This window comes from Melanerpes formicivorus, unplaced genomic scaffold, assembly GCF_026170545.1.
Source record: "Melanerpes formicivorus ecotype bairdi unplaced genomic scaffold, bMelFor1.0.p_v2 SCAF_10, whole genome shotgun sequence".
Taxonomy (NCBI): Eukaryota; Metazoa; Chordata; class Aves; order Piciformes; family Picidae; genus Melanerpes; species Melanerpes formicivorus.
Genome location: NW_027142362.1, coordinates 18,648,153 through 18,664,141, shown reverse-complemented (window position 1 = coordinate 18,664,141; position 15,989 = coordinate 18,648,153). Strand labels below are relative to the sequence as shown.

The window sequence follows — 15,989 nt, the reverse complement described above, 5'->3', positions numbered from 1 at the left end:
GCTCGAAAGAGTTGTCCAGCATTTTAAATTGTTCACAAATGTTCTACAGGAAGAGGTTATCTTTAAGGAATTGCTTCTGTCAGAAGACCCTGTGATTTCTACCATTCATCTCTTCTGTATGATTTTCCAAAACCATTACACAGAAGGTCGTGAAGAAAAAAGGGATTTTGGGGGGGTAAAAATAGTATGAGTCCTCTTCATTTTTCACATTGAGGTAGGTTGCCTTACCTTAGCAATTTCACACTGGTAGTTCTCCTATTTATTAGCAATTTCTGCTCTTTTTTTTATTGTATTAACTGTATTTAGTGGTACTTCAGAAGCTTCCTTCCTCAGTGTTTTGGTATAGATCTCATCAATATCTCTGAACTTCAGTTCTTCTTCACTTCCTTTTGAAGTTTTCTTCAGTTCTTCTATTAGAAGTGATCCAGCTTCCATTCGTCTCAGATATGTTAAAAAATTGTGTCATCTGTTCATTCAGCACATTGCAGCCATTTATTCATCTGTACAAGAGCTCGTTTCCATTCCTCATCTGGCTTTACCTTAGCAGTGGGCAGTCTGTCACTTTGGCTTTGATCAGTGAATTGTCAAGGTTCTTGCTGCTATAATTTTGATGATGACATAAAGCAACTTAACATACCTTGATCTTGTACAGCCTTTTTTGTCTTTCACTTTTTATTGATACACCTCCTATTTCTTTCAGTAATTATTTTCTCATGGCTTTTATTCTCTTGACATGTATCTCATTTTTCGTTGTTTCACAGCACAGCTTATGCACCTCTCCAGTTTCACTTGACAATTATTCATCTTAGGTATTGTGAGATACCTGAGGTTTTTATATGCAGTCCAGAGGAGAGCAGTGCTCCAGCGTACTGGATCAGTGTTGTTTGCCCCAAAAGTGTGAAGCACCCCCTTGGTTTCAGCAGGACTGCTCAGATGTGTAGAGGAGGCAAAATGTGGGCCACCGTCAGCAGTGTACCCTACCTCTGGCTGTCATGCAACTTCTTGTGGATTGTGTAAATGCAATAGGTGTGTTGAATGGATGTAAAGTCTAACCACTCTGATGATGCACTTTAACTGAAAATACAAATCCATTTCAGCTGTTCATGCTAGATGGCAGATAAATGACACTTCTAAAATAGCAAAAATAGGCGGGGGGGTGTAAAAAAAAGTTTGTCTGAAAATGAGTAATATGGTTAAAAGCCACAAATACTTTTATAATCATTGACACTTAAAAAAACCCAACAACCTGTATTAAAATTCAAGTGTCTCTCTCACTGTAGCTCATAAAGTATATGCTTGCAATACATTTACTTTGGAGTCAAAAAGTTTGTGTTTTAGTGACTGGAGTATGTGTTAGAGCTTTACTGCAGATGTATGCTGAAGAACATCTGCCATGTGCTAGAGGTAACCTCCCCAGCTATAGCAGCCTTAAAGTCAAGATTAACAGTGTCTTAAATTAGCCTTGATTCCATTAGAAATGTCCCTCATATTTCATGCTCCAGAAAGGGATATGGGGAAAGAATGTCATAATGTTTCCCTGTTCTTTGACAAGCCTTTCAGTAGCCCTGTCAAAGATCCTTTAAAATTGAATTGAAATAATCAGAAATGATGTGTCTATGTGAAAAATGCTTGGCGGATTCTTTTCTATAAGACGTGTGTATGCTAATGAGGTTTCAAATTGAGTTAAAATGATTCTGATCAAGCACATAGTAGTAGCTCAGATTAAATTACTAAAATAGAAAATGAGAAGGTTTCTAAATCTTTTACCTGTTTTGCTTTCTGCATAGGATAAAAAATGCTGTCTCAAGCTAAATTGATACAAATGCAGGTTATAAAACAAACTTATATGAAGCAATAGATCATTCCCTATAGGTGGTCTGCCCTATCTGCTTTGCTTTGTAATCGAATTCATCAGCTCAGAATACTGCTCCCCTCCCTTTTAAAGTAAAAGATGATATTGCGCAGGTGTTCTCCTCTGAACTTGGTGATTATTAGTAAAACAATGCTCTCAAATAATTATCTTCCTTTGTGAGTGAATCATCTTCTTATTTTGCTTCTACTAAAGTCTAATATCCTTCAACAGTGTCACTTTATCATGGGTGATAATCAGAATTATGCAAAAGAATTATGTGTGGATTTCATGCCCAGAAACTGTATCATCACTTATTTATCTAAGTAGGTAGGCAGTGTTTTGTTTGTTTGAAGTATAATAGTTGAGGCTGTATTGATTTTAAAAAGTAGATCATTAAGTTTGTGTTATCTTTAAAGTTGAAGCCTTAAAAGCCATAATCAGCTGCTATTTATTTTTCACTAATGGTGTCAGAGGTAATGAATTGTCTTTGATAATGTTTAAGAATGTAATGGTGCCGTTGGGGAGGACATCTGGAGTGAAGGATGCTGGTGTGGCTCTTGAGTTTCATTAGAACAATAGCATTTCATCTGTAAAAAACAGCTTGCCAGCTCCTGTCAGAATACCAGAATGTGAGAAATGGGAGAAATTAACAGTGGGTCAGAGGGTATGTTAGACTTGCCAGTATTTCTGTTCGGAAGCACAATATTAATCTGAAGAGGAACTGGGGGGAGGTTGTGTGGAAATGCAGTATGCACAGTATTTAATACCTGTCTGTTAAGTACTGTGCTGGAAAAGGAGTTGGACAGATTTAGAAGGTGTGACTTGAAGACTAATTCTAGAGGGAGGCCTAAGACAGAACTTTGTCTTAAAAAGCATTAGTGCTTCTAAGCTTGTGTTTTGCATTGAGATACAGAAAACATGCTAGATCTTGATTTTTTTTCTTACAGTAGCACAAAATATTCTCCAGTGCAAAGCTTCATAAATAATGTATATGCTCACAGGAGCAGGAAATATGCTGCTGATCAGACAATGCCAACTTAGATGAATCCTGTCCTGAAAGCTGTACTTTAAATGTGAGCAATAAAACTACTATTGACATGTGGAACTACTGAATGAAATGTCAATAGTTACAAAAAAAAAAGTATTTCATAACACAGAACCATTGTTTGGTTTGCTTGACTGGACAGATGCTTCTATTTCCTGTGAAAGATAAATCATTTCCATATTAGTTCTCTGAATGCCTAGCACAGTTTATTTCTACCGCTAAAGCTTTGTCACAGGCTGAGTTTTAATCTGCTGCTATTCCTACCGTCCTGCCTTACGCCAGCTTCAAAATGAAAGTGCTGGCTGGAGGAAAAGTATTATGGGACTTGAAGTTCAGATTATAACATGGGAGCCTTCCTATTCCAGTTGCTGCTTTTGGGCTCCAGGGTTTTGGGTGTTGGCTCTTTCCTGCTGAGGTGGCAGCAGGGCAGGGAGGGATGGGGGAGTAGCTGTCTAGATTGGGTTTTTAGCTCGCTTGCTTCTGCTTGCTGCTGCTTGCTGCTGCTTTCTGCTGTGTTTTTTCTGCAGATAGGCTAAGGTAATTGTGCATTGCATTAGTATTATCTCATTTATTCAGTAAACTCTTATCTCAACCCTGAGGGGTTTTGTGTGTTGCTTTTCCCTCTCTTCTGTGCTGTAGGGAAGAGGCTGTGTTAAACTCGCACAAGCTCATTCTCAGTGACATTCTTCAAAATAGGGAAAATTTGCATGCTGTACTTGTGTTGCATAAAAGGGAGTTTTGATACATGGCTATGGCCTGAAACAGTTTACATTTTGCTGTACTTAAGGTTTGTTTTGCTCAATCTGGAAGTATGTGTGGGACAAATTCAAAACATGAAGCATCCTCATCCTTACCCCTTTGCTCTATACATGAGACTGCCTCAATTGTTCTCTGGCAAGTATGACTTGGGCATAGTGTCAGAGATTATAAGCAGAAGGGAAAATTTTGTTTAGCTGTCTGTAGACTGCAAACTGTTACATTTCTCTGGTTATTTTTAAGTGTTGTTGAAGCATTCTGTTTGCCAATATGTGAAGTGGCAGAGATATGCCCATATCATCTTGACTGTTCAACCACTCAAGAAAATCAGCAGATTCCTTCTTGATGCTGCATCTGGCCAGACTCATTTGTGATGATGATTCTGAGAAAGTCATCTATCTCACTCCATCTCATACAGTGCTCACTACATACCTTTTCTCTCACCTTGGCCATCCCTGATGATTCAAAATAGGGCAGAAAGAGAAGCCTGAGGATTATAGAAACAGAACACCATCATTTGATCAATGTGCCTCAGAAAAAAACCAAACTGATACTTATCCTTCGTATGTAACTGGCTGAAGACCTGAAGGCAGTGGTCAAGTCATTCATAAATTTTCTGGGGGAAACAAAGAGGCCTGGAGCGTTCTTCCTAGTTGTCATTTTCCATTCCCGTGGGAATGCATAGAAACAGCATCCCTGTGAGCATTGCAGTTCTGCAAATGTCTGTATGCACTAAATTCAGGGAATCTGGCCAATTACTTTGTGAAATTCAGTTGTTGCCCATAAAGTTGACTAAAAAATGTACAGGCCAAAGGTTTTATAGACAAGTAAGAACTTTTCCAATACTGCTAAGTTATTTTTCAGAAAGGGACCAGAGCCCGTCCATAGTTCTGTTTACTCTCAGCAGGCCTCCAAAAGGCCCAACACCTGTACAGTTGACAGCTATTACCTCTGCATCCAGGCATTTGTTTTCATCTGTCACCTACAAGATGTTCAGTTGTTAACTGAGCAACTTCACAAGGGCTGTTTCTGTGCTACTGAAGTTCAGACATTGAGCTGATAAGGAAAGCTTGTTTATGCCCCTAAATTATTATATGATGATGATCCTTAAACAAGGGTCTAACATCAGCTTCCTAGAGCACAACTAGTATCTTGCTGTTCTTTGTGCTACTGACAGTCATCCCAGCAGTAGGTTTTACACCTTCTATTGACTTTTCCCCAACAAAAGGGATATGCTGAACAATACACAGCCGCTGCATTTTTTTTTTTGGCAAGCAACACTGACCAAAAATAGCCAGGTAAGATGATGTATGAAAAAGAGAGCGCTAACAGCTTTCTAACAATTCTACTTTTGTGGTGGCATTAATGTTAAGTCATAGAAAGATTTGATAGTGTGATCTAAGGCAACTTCAAAAATATGTGGACGAGGGTCTCTTTCAGACCAAACAGGAACTTGGCAGTGGCAGTATGGTCAGTAACCCAATACCAGTCACTTGATAACCCTATTTTATGTGTAAAGAGGACTACTAAGTCCAGTCTGATCTTTTTCTTGATAACCTTGTAATATTTACATGGACCCACCTGAAGTTGGTGGCAGGTAATTAATTGGCCCTAACCTCATCTTTCTAATCACTTTAATTCCACAGTTACCTCACATTTTGAAAAGCAGCAAATATGATATCCTTTCAGGAGTTTTCAATGTCATGGGAAACTGGGTGACAATCCAGTAGACTAGTTCTTGAAAACCATTTACTGCCACACCATGCATAGCCAATAATAATGACTCTGGAGTTGAACCTCAGAACATTTGGTCAACTCATACTTTATTTCACTAGCTGTAGCAGCTGTTTGGCAAAGCACAGCAACCAGTTCAACAGTTGTGGGTAGCAGTGCACTTAATTGGAAGTTGTGGAGTAATTTATAAATAGGTTTGATTAAGATGTATAGCTGCAGGCCCATGTTCTACAGAAGCACACCTCCTCAGCAAGAATTTAGGAAGGTATTTTGTCTGAAGCAAAATGGTATGATTGCAGGGTCAGCATAGTAGCAGTTTTAAATAGATGAAAAAGAGGCAGTCTAATGAGGACAACCTCAGTTATATTCATCTACAACAGTGTGCTACTTGGAGGACTAGAAATAAATGAAGACTAAAACACTAAAACCAAATCTAGAGGGGGGAATGTGTAAAGGAACAATAATTTTCTTTTTGTGGCTGTTGTGTATACATAAAAGTGATTGTCAGAATTGTGACTTGTATTTCAAAAAGTATTTAGAGCTGCAGTTTCCTTACACTTAATTTTGGATGTATTTGGTAAACAGGCTGTTGGTGACTGCTGCATCTGTGAGGTTTCAGGGATGATTATCTTTGTGTAAGAAGATAAAAAGGCAACAGCAAAACTTTCTGACACTTGGACTTTGTGTGTTTTAAACTGTTGTTGCATCTAGAACTGCATTCCTAATATGAGCTGGGAGCTGAACACTTGATGTTAGGACATGATTTGGTTGCAATTGGAAGAAGAAAGGCTTCTATGTCAGTATCACCTGTTTTTTTTTCCATTTACCAGGTAGCTGCTATCACATTCTGTGGGCAGGGTTTAAATCCTCAGAGGAGCTATTTAAATGTTATTGAGAAATTAATTTTCTGTTGGTGTTTGAAGTACTGAAAAGTACTTGAACCTTTCCAAATGTTACTGATGAGACTTCCTAAATATTTTAGAGAACCTCTTCAATTATAAAAACTTCAGGGGAAAAAAAATGCATGACTATGAAAATTTATATTGACAGTCAAAGCCTCTGGTTTTAAAAGGAAAAATATATGGTCAAAACCCAGCTCTGTGCTATTTTAACAAAGGGAAGAAACTGTCTGTGATCAAGACGAAAATAATGGAGGCCCTGGATCACAGTGTTTTTATATCATGTTTCTTTATCAATAAGTACAGTTTTCATCTCCCTGAGAGAATGCACATGAAGTCATTTCCCTGCAAAAGGATTTGCATGCACTTGTGTATGTGATAGTGACAGAGCAGTAGGTAAAGGTTGTACCTCATAGTGGTTTGACAACTTCAGCTTCACAACAACCCTATGTGGTTACACCTCCCTCAGGCAGGGTGTAATTATATGACACATTTTTTTCTTCTAAGAGCATTTTTTTCCTCTATGCTACATAGGGAAGGAAATCAGTGCTTACATCCTATGTTTATTATTCAAATATTAAATTTTAGTGATAAGAAGGTCTCACTTTCTTCCTGAATTAAGCCTTCACTTAGGTGAGAATGCAAAACATAACCCAACAGTCTGCAGAAATGCTCTCCACTCATGTTCCACATTAGGACAGCATAAACATCCTTCTGTAATTAGTTGCATTTAAATTACTTCTGTTTGGGAATGTCTTTGAACAAGTAGCTAGGAGTAGTTACTGGTTCACCTTGGAAGCTGAATTTATTATGACGTTGCTCAGTAGAAAAAGAGGAGGAGGAGGAAAGTTTTGCAGTATTTTCTGTCCTGTGCTTAGAATACTCGGATAAATGCAGATTTCTGGGTAACTAGTGCTAGCCAGTGCTTTCCCTTCCTCTATTAGCAATTTAACACCATTTTTTCCCTTTTTCCTCTGCCTAGCAGAGGTTGAATAGGTTGCTAGAAACAGTTGTTTCCCTCTGACTGTTGCAGAGGCTTGTGGTTACACGAACAAGTTGAACAGCTTTTATATCAATACAAGACAGAACAATTCCTGATAAGGTTACACAATATGTTAACATCATTAAACTAACAATCTCGCATGTATAGTTCCTGGATCTTTCAGTGTGGTTAGAATTGAAGTTTGCACTGTAGCAGACCACTAGTGCTCACCGCTTCCACTCAGTAGTGGTCAACCTTGGGACTGGGGCCTCAAAGGCAGGCAGGAGTACAACAGCCTGGCCATGGGTTTATCTATTGTGAAAGGGCAGGAGTGCACCTCACATCCTCAGGGACCCCCTTGCAGTGCCAACTGCTCACCAGTGCTTGTACCATAGGAGGAGCATGTTACTCCAGGGACTGGGCACTGCTCGTTCCACACCGAGTCCTACTAGTTCTGCACAAGGTGTGGTTGGGAGCTGACGAGGTGGGAGGCAGGTGCTGCACCCAATGGCAGGCCAGCCCCACCCCGAGCCAGGCAGCCTGCTGCCTGTCAGCACCAAGTCTGAAACGCACATTTCCATTTCTGGAGCCACAGACAAGCTGTAGTGTGGTTTTTGAACCACCTACATTTGGGGGCACATACGTCAGTGGGAGATATGTGTGCTCCCTGCAAAGGGAGCAGTGGTGACTTGGGTGTTGAGTAGCAGGCTGGGACAGATCACTGTTTTCTCTGAAGAAAAGGTGGTACAAAGGATGAACAGACACTGTGGTCAGGGTCTACTTTTCACTAATTAGTTTAACGTATTAATACATAGATTTGACAGCTTTAGGAAGACTCTGGATGCAGAAATTGAGGAAGCATTGGGTGTAAGCTGAGGTGTTAATTCTCACACTGTGAACTTGCAGTATTTACAAGTATTTTTAAAATGCTTCAGTACAAGCACAATAGAGTACAGGCTTCTGGAAAGTAGGAAGCATTCACGTAAGTCAAATAAAACCGTGCTGTACAAACAAGTGAAAGCAGTTGCGTGTTGAGTAAGCTAATACTGAGCTAAGTAGTATTTGACTGGCACATTGTGTTGTCATTGGTACAGTGTCTGAACTAGAGTGAGACTTTTGGTATGGCAATAGTTCAGTAAATTGGGAGGTAATGAATTTTTAATTGAATTTTTCTAATGAGGTCAAGCCAAGACAGAAAACGAAAGTGCAAATGGATGTGTTTATATACCTAACATCAGTTAGCAGATGGCTTTAGATGAGCTTTTGATAACAATTAATAGACTATTTTAAGTGTGTGCTTCTCACTTAAAATGTCTGATGGCCAATCTTCTATAATTTTGTGAAGCAACCATTGTAAGGCAATGTAAGAACGCAAAATCTCTGTTTCCTGCTTATTATTGAAGCCATTTAGCACATCAGATGTCATTCCAGATTGCCAGTTGCATTTCCGTTGGACTGGAAACAAATACAGATCAGTAATAATGTAATGCTGTGTACCTTAAGGTTAAATGTCTGACAAGACAACTAGTGCTAATGGACTGTGACATTCTTCAAGCCATAGGTCTGACGTTACTTGCTGTATCAGAGTGAAATGTTTACAAGAATCTAACTCCACGTTACAATATATTAAGACATCATTCTTTAAGTGAATGCTGCAAATTTTCTAACTGCATCCAAATGCCAGAGCAGCAACTTTCACACAGGTCCTGAAGAGCTTTGAACAAGTACTGTTAGTGGTGTTTGATTCAGTCCAGCACGTCCTGGAAGGTTTCTGTTCAGTATTCTGCAATTATAAAACGTGTGCTGCAGATAAAAGTGCATGAACAGAAACCCATCTGGGACTAGATCTGGCACTGTCGCATACTGAGCAGTATCTCGCTACACATGTAAGTGCTATTTCTAGGTAAGTATGACAAACCCACAACAAAAATATTGCCAAAGACATCTGCTAATTTACACAACTGCACCAGATTAGCTCTTGGAATTTTCTTAAATAAGGAAGATTTAAAACATTATTTTGCATTAATGGGACTTAAATGACTAGACTAGAATGGTAAGTACACCCAGATAGCTTCTAATCAAGTTTAAATAATATCCTGTATTAAGAACTCATTAAAGAAATAGGTAAGAATTAGCCATTAGGGGCCATTTAATAACAGATTGTTTCAGTGTCCTCATCTCATGAAGGCTCTTGCTAAATATAGGGCTTTGTTTCAAATATTAAGACATGTCCTCTGACTTATGTTTATCTTTTTTTGTTTATCTTATTCTTGGTCTTAATGCTTTTGCTTATGATTAAATTGCTATGAAATGTTGTATCTTATCCCCTGTACAACAACTTTTAACAAATCAATGCTTTACTACAATTTTATATTTTGTGACACTCTTCCAGTGATGAAGGCAGGAATTAGAAAAAGCAGTGGGATTGCTAACACAATTTTCACCAAAGCATCAGGGGTTTGGGGTAGGCTGGATTTTTCTGTGTTTGGTCTTGTGCTTGTCCCTCTTGTAAGTGTGGCTGTGTGTGTGTCAAATCATAGAATCGTAGATGATGCAAAGCTTCACCTCACAAACTGGCAGCTGATGTTATGGACTATATGGAACTAACTCCAGCAGTAGTGTGATGCTTCATACGTTCCAGTGAGATCCTAAGAGAAGGTGAACCTATCACCAGGCAGATAGAAAATGTAAATGCTGTTCTGCGTGATCATCAGGCCCAGGACTATGAAGTGTATAGTCGTGTTATGAGGAGTTGTAGGATCAATACGGTTATTTCTTATTTCAGGGGAAAGAAAAACAAAAGGTGAACTTCAACAGAGGACCGGGACGAAGAGAGCTGATGATGCTCTCGAGTGTTTGAGAAGCGATGATCGTTATCACCCGCTCAGTTACGCGTGTGGCTGCCACCGCAGCCCAGCCCCTGTGTTCCGTTCCGGCTGGCTCCCGTTCCTCGCGGCCATCACCAGCCGCTCAAGGGCGGGCTGCGGGGTTGTTCCCCCGCGAGCCGGGGCCGGGGCCGGGGCTGGGGCCGCGGCCGCAGAGGGCCCCCCGCTGAAGGCGGACCGGGCGGGGGCAAGAGGGCGGCCGGCGGCGTGGCGAGGGCGGTGCTGCCGCGCTGGACTCGCCCCGTGACCGGCCGCCCGCGCCGCCCCTCGGCGATGGCAGGGGAGGGGAGTGACGGGACGAAGCGAGCGGTGTAAACAAGGCGGGGGGCCGGGGCTGGCTTGATGTCAGCGGGTCACATGGAGCCTCATATGGGCCGGGGGATGGCGGCGCGGCGCGGCTCTCCGCTGACAGGCGGCCGCGTCTGCTGCTGAGGCGGCGGCGGCAGTTCACGCCGAGGGCCCGGACCGCCTACCCTCCCCGCCTCCCTGCTCGCCGCGCTCCGTTCCCCGCCGCTTCGCCTCGACAAATGATGTGTTTTGTGCTCGCCGCGATGAAAGGTAGGAGCAGCCCGCGGGAGCCGCCGTGCCGCGGGGAAGGTGCGGAGCCCGGCCCGGCGGCGGCGGGGCCGCCGGACCGGCTGGAGTTACAGCGCTCCGTGGCCTCCGCTCTCCGTGATTCGGTGCCGCTGCTCCGCGTCTCGCTGCTGCGGGGCCGCCCCGTTCGCCACCGGGCGGCCCGCGGGAGCCTCGGGCGGGTGCCGGCGATGCCGATGCCTGCCTTGCCAGCTGCCGCCGGTGCGAGGACCCGGCCGGAGGCTCCCGGCTCGGGCGGGTCTGTGGAAGCTCCTCAGTCCTGGGCGGGAGCTTCGGGCAGCGCCCGGGATTGCCGCCACCGCAGTGTTTGGGTGCAGGCGGGTGCGCACGGAGCGAAGCGGTAAGCCCGCCGAGCCGCTGCACTTCACACGGTCGCATGCAAGTTGGAGGGTAGGAGAGAGCTTATCTGTTAGCAGAGCTTCTCGGAGGCAGAGGTTTTGGTTAGCCTGCTTGGAGTCGTATAAAACGGAGGCGAGCTGGGGAGAAGAACCTGCAGCATCCCGTGGGGAGCTGGTGGGACTAAAATGCCGTCGTAAGAGATAGCTGCGCATTTTGGAAAGACTTCGCAATAAATGGAAAAATCACAGCTGCTTAGTGATACTTTTTGCAGCCCTAAAGTTTTCTTTGCTTACCGGTCCGAGTCCTTAATGGGGACGATGACAGAGGAGAGTCAAATGAAGTTTCTAATGAGAAATCAAAAGTTTAGCAGGATATTTTCTGTGTGTCCTGTTTCTTAAGAAAATGAGATCTACAGTAGGACTTTGTATTGCAGTGTTTTAAAAGTCATAGTTGGGGGGGGGGTGTTGGTTGGAAAACAATAGTAATTTTAAACACATGGACCTTTTTACTTAAGTTTTATTATTCTTTCAGTAGTAATCTGAAGAGTACCACAGTAGACGCTGGAATTTAATGCCCTCGCTAAAAATGTAAATCTGTACTCTTTAAAATATTTTCATGGATTTTGTAGGTAAAGCTTCTCTTTTTAAAAGAAAAAAAATATCTTGGGGAAAAAGACTGAATTCTGCTTCAGCTGGAGGCTGTTTCCTTTTTTCCACTTCACAGGAGCAGTAGGTAACACGCACCAAGAGCAGCGTAGTGTTTGAGGCACGATGATTTTCAATTACTAGACTTCCTTTTCTTCTTGGAGAGAAGCCGATGTGAATAAAAAGGAAAGCACAATGTTCATTAATCATTAGCCACACCGAATGTATTTGGCAAGAAAACGTAATTGGGTCGGTTCAAATACTGCCTCTGTAGCAAAAGCAAATGCATTTTTATAAGTGTGAACTGCATGGATATTTTAGCAGTCCCTTAAAATTGAATGCGTTCTGGTAAGAATTTTTCAGTCTATGCCTCACAAGCCTCTTAGAATCATGAAATCAAATAGATAAAGGGGAAAAAAGGATTGTACACAAATAACGATTTGGAGGGTGCAGTTGCCTTGTATGCTTCTGGACAGAGTTTTAAGGTATATTGTACAAAAGCAGGCAGATGATTTTCAGCAACTCTTTTGGGAGTTTTATTTAAACCAGTTTACACAGTGGTTTAAAAGCCCAGCTTTTGGGTTTTAAAGTATCACTCTTAATGCCTTTCTTAGGAAAATACATCAATCTTTGTACTTTTTACACAATACTTCTGTGATACATTTAATTCACATTTGTATATGCATATATATGTGTTTATATCTATATATGTATTTCTCTATATTTATATATAAAGCACCTATCAGCATATTGATAAACATCTTTGGAACTACTCTGAGATGTTTAGTTTTCTAGTATATTAAAAAACTTTCTTGGTTTCTTATCCTTTCTCTGATTTTCTGGGCAGGGTTCAGCTGACCTCTGACTGCCATGAAATAATAGATCCACAATCCAATATTGTGATTTGGGAGAAGCAGATCACTAGCATAGGAAATGCAGCTTTATGTAAGCTCAAAGGTGTCAGGGAGAAAGGTGAAATGTGTGTTTTATTTCTTCTCGGTGCTGTAATGGCATCTTCTGGTCTTTTACAGTTTTGAACTTAATGTGAAAAAAATTATGGTTTGCAGAAGAATATGGAATGTTAGAGATTTCCATCTTGAACTTGTGTTTTGAAGTGCTGTTCAGGTGGCCCAAATTGATGCTGTGTGAAACTAATTTGTAAGTTGTCTTTCATGCAACATCCTGCTCCAGTAAATGCATTTGCTTTCATTCTGGAAGGTCCTCAGACTTCCAGTGTATATACAGGTTGAGCCAGTAAAGGCTTTGGCCAGCTGTTAGCACATGGATAGCTGCACTAGTGCGCTTGAAGATCTGGAAACAGACTAGCCCAGTGAAAGAGGCTGGATGTGTCCGTAAGACAGGCTGCGTGGTAGGAAATGTAACTTTATGGTTTCAAGCAGAGAGAAAAAGAAGGAATTTTTTTCACCTGTTTCTAAGCAAATCAGCAGTGGCAAAGCATAAAAATTCATAATGCCCGAGTATTTTGTAAAGGGATAGATTTAAGAAAACTACTTACCAACTGTTGTGAGTGCATGTAGAGGATTCGAGGAGCTTTGTGTTCTTAGTTCATAGTGTGTACAGGTCAGTTACTCTAATGGCTTTAAGAGAGAGCAAATTTCCATGCTTAACAGTAAAAGTTTGCAAAGAAATCAGATAATTTCACCAGCACATTCGTTGGTCTAGATCTTATTCTTGTGAGAGTCTTCACTGGCAGAAGCTCCAAGGTGGACTTCAAGGAGAATAGTACTAAAGTGCGATGAATTGGTGAAGAAATACTCCGCACGTGAGTAGAAACGTAGATTTCAGCTGTCATGCCAGTATGTAACTGGAGGGGGACCCCAGACAGAGTTAGCTAGGTTAAAAAATGTGTTATTTTGCCTTTTTTCAGTCCCTGCTTTATAGAAGCAGGAGTGAATCAGGCCCAGTGCTGGTAAGAGCTGAAGTGCTTGTACTGCCATCAGGCCTGGACAGAAGGGTTTGGACTACTGATGAGTTTTTAACATAGGAAAGTGAATAGTATATAGCAATAGTCTTACTGCCCTTCACATGGACATTTCTAAATAGAGATTCCTGGGAAAGTAGATGTAAATTTTCTAAGCTTTTTCTGCCCATGTGTATCAAGTTAAGTTAGACTTCGAGCTGCTGAACCTGACTTTTGCTGTGTGGACATGAACAAAGTTGAATCTGTTATTTCGTTGTGGAGGATAGACCAGATGAGTAGCATCGGTTGTCAGTTGTAAGGAAAATTGCTTAATTTTGTGTGCTGTGCTTGGTACATTGGATGTATAATTAGTTTTCTAGCTGACACTGTCTCTGAAGGAAAATGCAGTCATTTAAAAATCCCTGTTTAAGGAGACAGATTTTGGGGTTCATTTTGGGCACATGACGTTTGGATTTTACTATATTTTTTTCTGAGTGGCCAAACTGCAGCTGGGCAGCTAAGCAGCATTTCCCTTGCTGCCTGGCTGGAGCACTGCAGGGAGCATGCTTTACTTGCAGCAACCTCCATGCTCTGGACACAGCAGAGCCAGGTTGCTTGGAGGCCAGCAGGCTGGGGATTTATACAGCACTATTTGCTGTGGCTGAGCTTTTCCGAATCTGTCAAGCCTGACCTTTTGACGTGTTTTTTGTTGTGTGTCTTGGCACCAACCTGCCAGCACGTTGGTAATTACTCTGTTTTTCAGTAGTAACCTGCCTATGGAAAAATCTCTTGCCATAGATTTAAAAAGAAAGTCACTTTACGAAGTGACGAGTGTTTAAATTTGCCTTCACTATGGCACTATTGAAAGTTAAATCCAATTTGGCAAATACCTTGGTACAGAACTTGTGTTGACTAAATATTAACAGAATCTGGCCTTTGGAATTGCTATCTGAGAGGCTGTTTTCTTGCTGCCTTAATTTCATAGGACTGATCTGAATGACTGACTTGTACCTAAGACATTTGCTGCACCACATTCACAGGGTAAGATTGCTTTGAGGTTTAGTGCTGAAATGTACTTTTCAGGCCCTTTGAAAGACTCAAGATTTGCAGCTAAAAGAAGAGGAAATCTGTCTTTGTCTCACTTCGTGATAATCAAAGGCAGTTGCATGATCTGTACAAGTCTCAGCTGGGGACACTCCTTTCAAGTATGGAGAGTCTGTATGTCCTGTTTAAGTCAGCAAAAACCGTGGGTGCTGAACATCTCATTAGATCAAACTCTTTAAACTTAATGTACAGCTCTTGCCTAGCTGAAATGGTGAGCACATTTCAATTGGCTGGCAAAACAATCTTAACAATAATTCTTCTAGGATAATTCTGAATAATTGGGGCAAAAGTCAAGTACTCCATGAATATCACGCAAAGATTTCTGTACTCTCTTCTGAAAAGAAAAAAAAAATAGGATGAGGCTGTAGCGGTAGGTAGTTTAGCATCACTGGGGTTTGGGATACGGGCTCTGCACAAATACGAGGTGTCATGTTTTATGCAGTGAGCTGATGTTGGGGGTCAGGGAGACAGCAGCTGCTTCAGCATGTGATGCAGGGTAATGGCTTGCAGCTTTGCAGCTTGGTTCTGCAGTGGGGAGGTGAATGTTTGTATTGGCATTTATTAGTTTAGGGAGTAGTGTCTGGAGACCTTGGTCAAGAACTGAGTCTTCTTTATATCATGTACTTCCCCCAGCATGTATGAAAAATATTTATTTCTTTACTTGTTCCCCATTATAGAAAGCCTTGCATTTTGGGGGTATTTTTCTAGGTTGAGGTAGCACTCAATTTTAACCTTAAGGGGGTTTAAAACTTCTTCCTTACTTCTCTTGCCTGAAGTACAGTATGCAAATGATCACTATCATGTACTAATTACTGGCAGCGTTGTTAATATTTCACCTTCATTAGACAACAGAGTTCTAAATTGGTATATTTGGTTTTAAACTAGATGTACTAAATCAAAACTGTCAAATTTTTGTCTCTCCTGACATGCAGCTTGAGATGCAGCGTATTCCTTTTTTTTTTTCTCTCCTTTCTGTGCATTCCCATGAGATGGATTGGTTTTCTTCATAGTGTGCAAAATAGCTCTGTATGACAAGAATTAGTTAATTGCAATCAGACTTGATATGTTCTAGAACTATTTTTTTTTTCAATGAGAGAAGAAAAATATACTCACCTTCTATTTATCTGGGAGCTGTAATTTGCAATTACACTGATAACTCCCAAGATCAAGCAGTAGTTTTCTCCTTTTGTGGTTTCTTTTCCTTGAGGACTGATATCTAAGGGATATGCACATA

At 41.3% G+C, this 15,989-nt stretch overlaps 1 protein-coding gene across 3 annotated transcripts in view; it reads left to right on the top strand.

The window, feature by feature from the left end:
- Positions 1 to 15,989, top strand: part of RORA (RAR related orphan receptor A) — a 368,219-nt gene that overhangs the window by 289,352 nt on the left and 62,878 nt on the right. Inside the window, exon 1 of one of the 3 annotated variants that reach the window (XM_068144027.1) lies at positions 10,453 to 10,711. The exons of the other annotated variants lie outside the window; for them this stretch is intronic. Within the exon in view, the coding sequence (XP_068000128.1) occupies positions 10,681 to 10,711 (31 nt within the window). The 5' untranslated portion in view covers positions 10,453 to 10,680. Of the gene's footprint in view, positions 1 to 10,452; positions 10,712 to 15,989 lie in introns of those variants that run through there. 3 annotated transcript variants of the gene reach the window in all.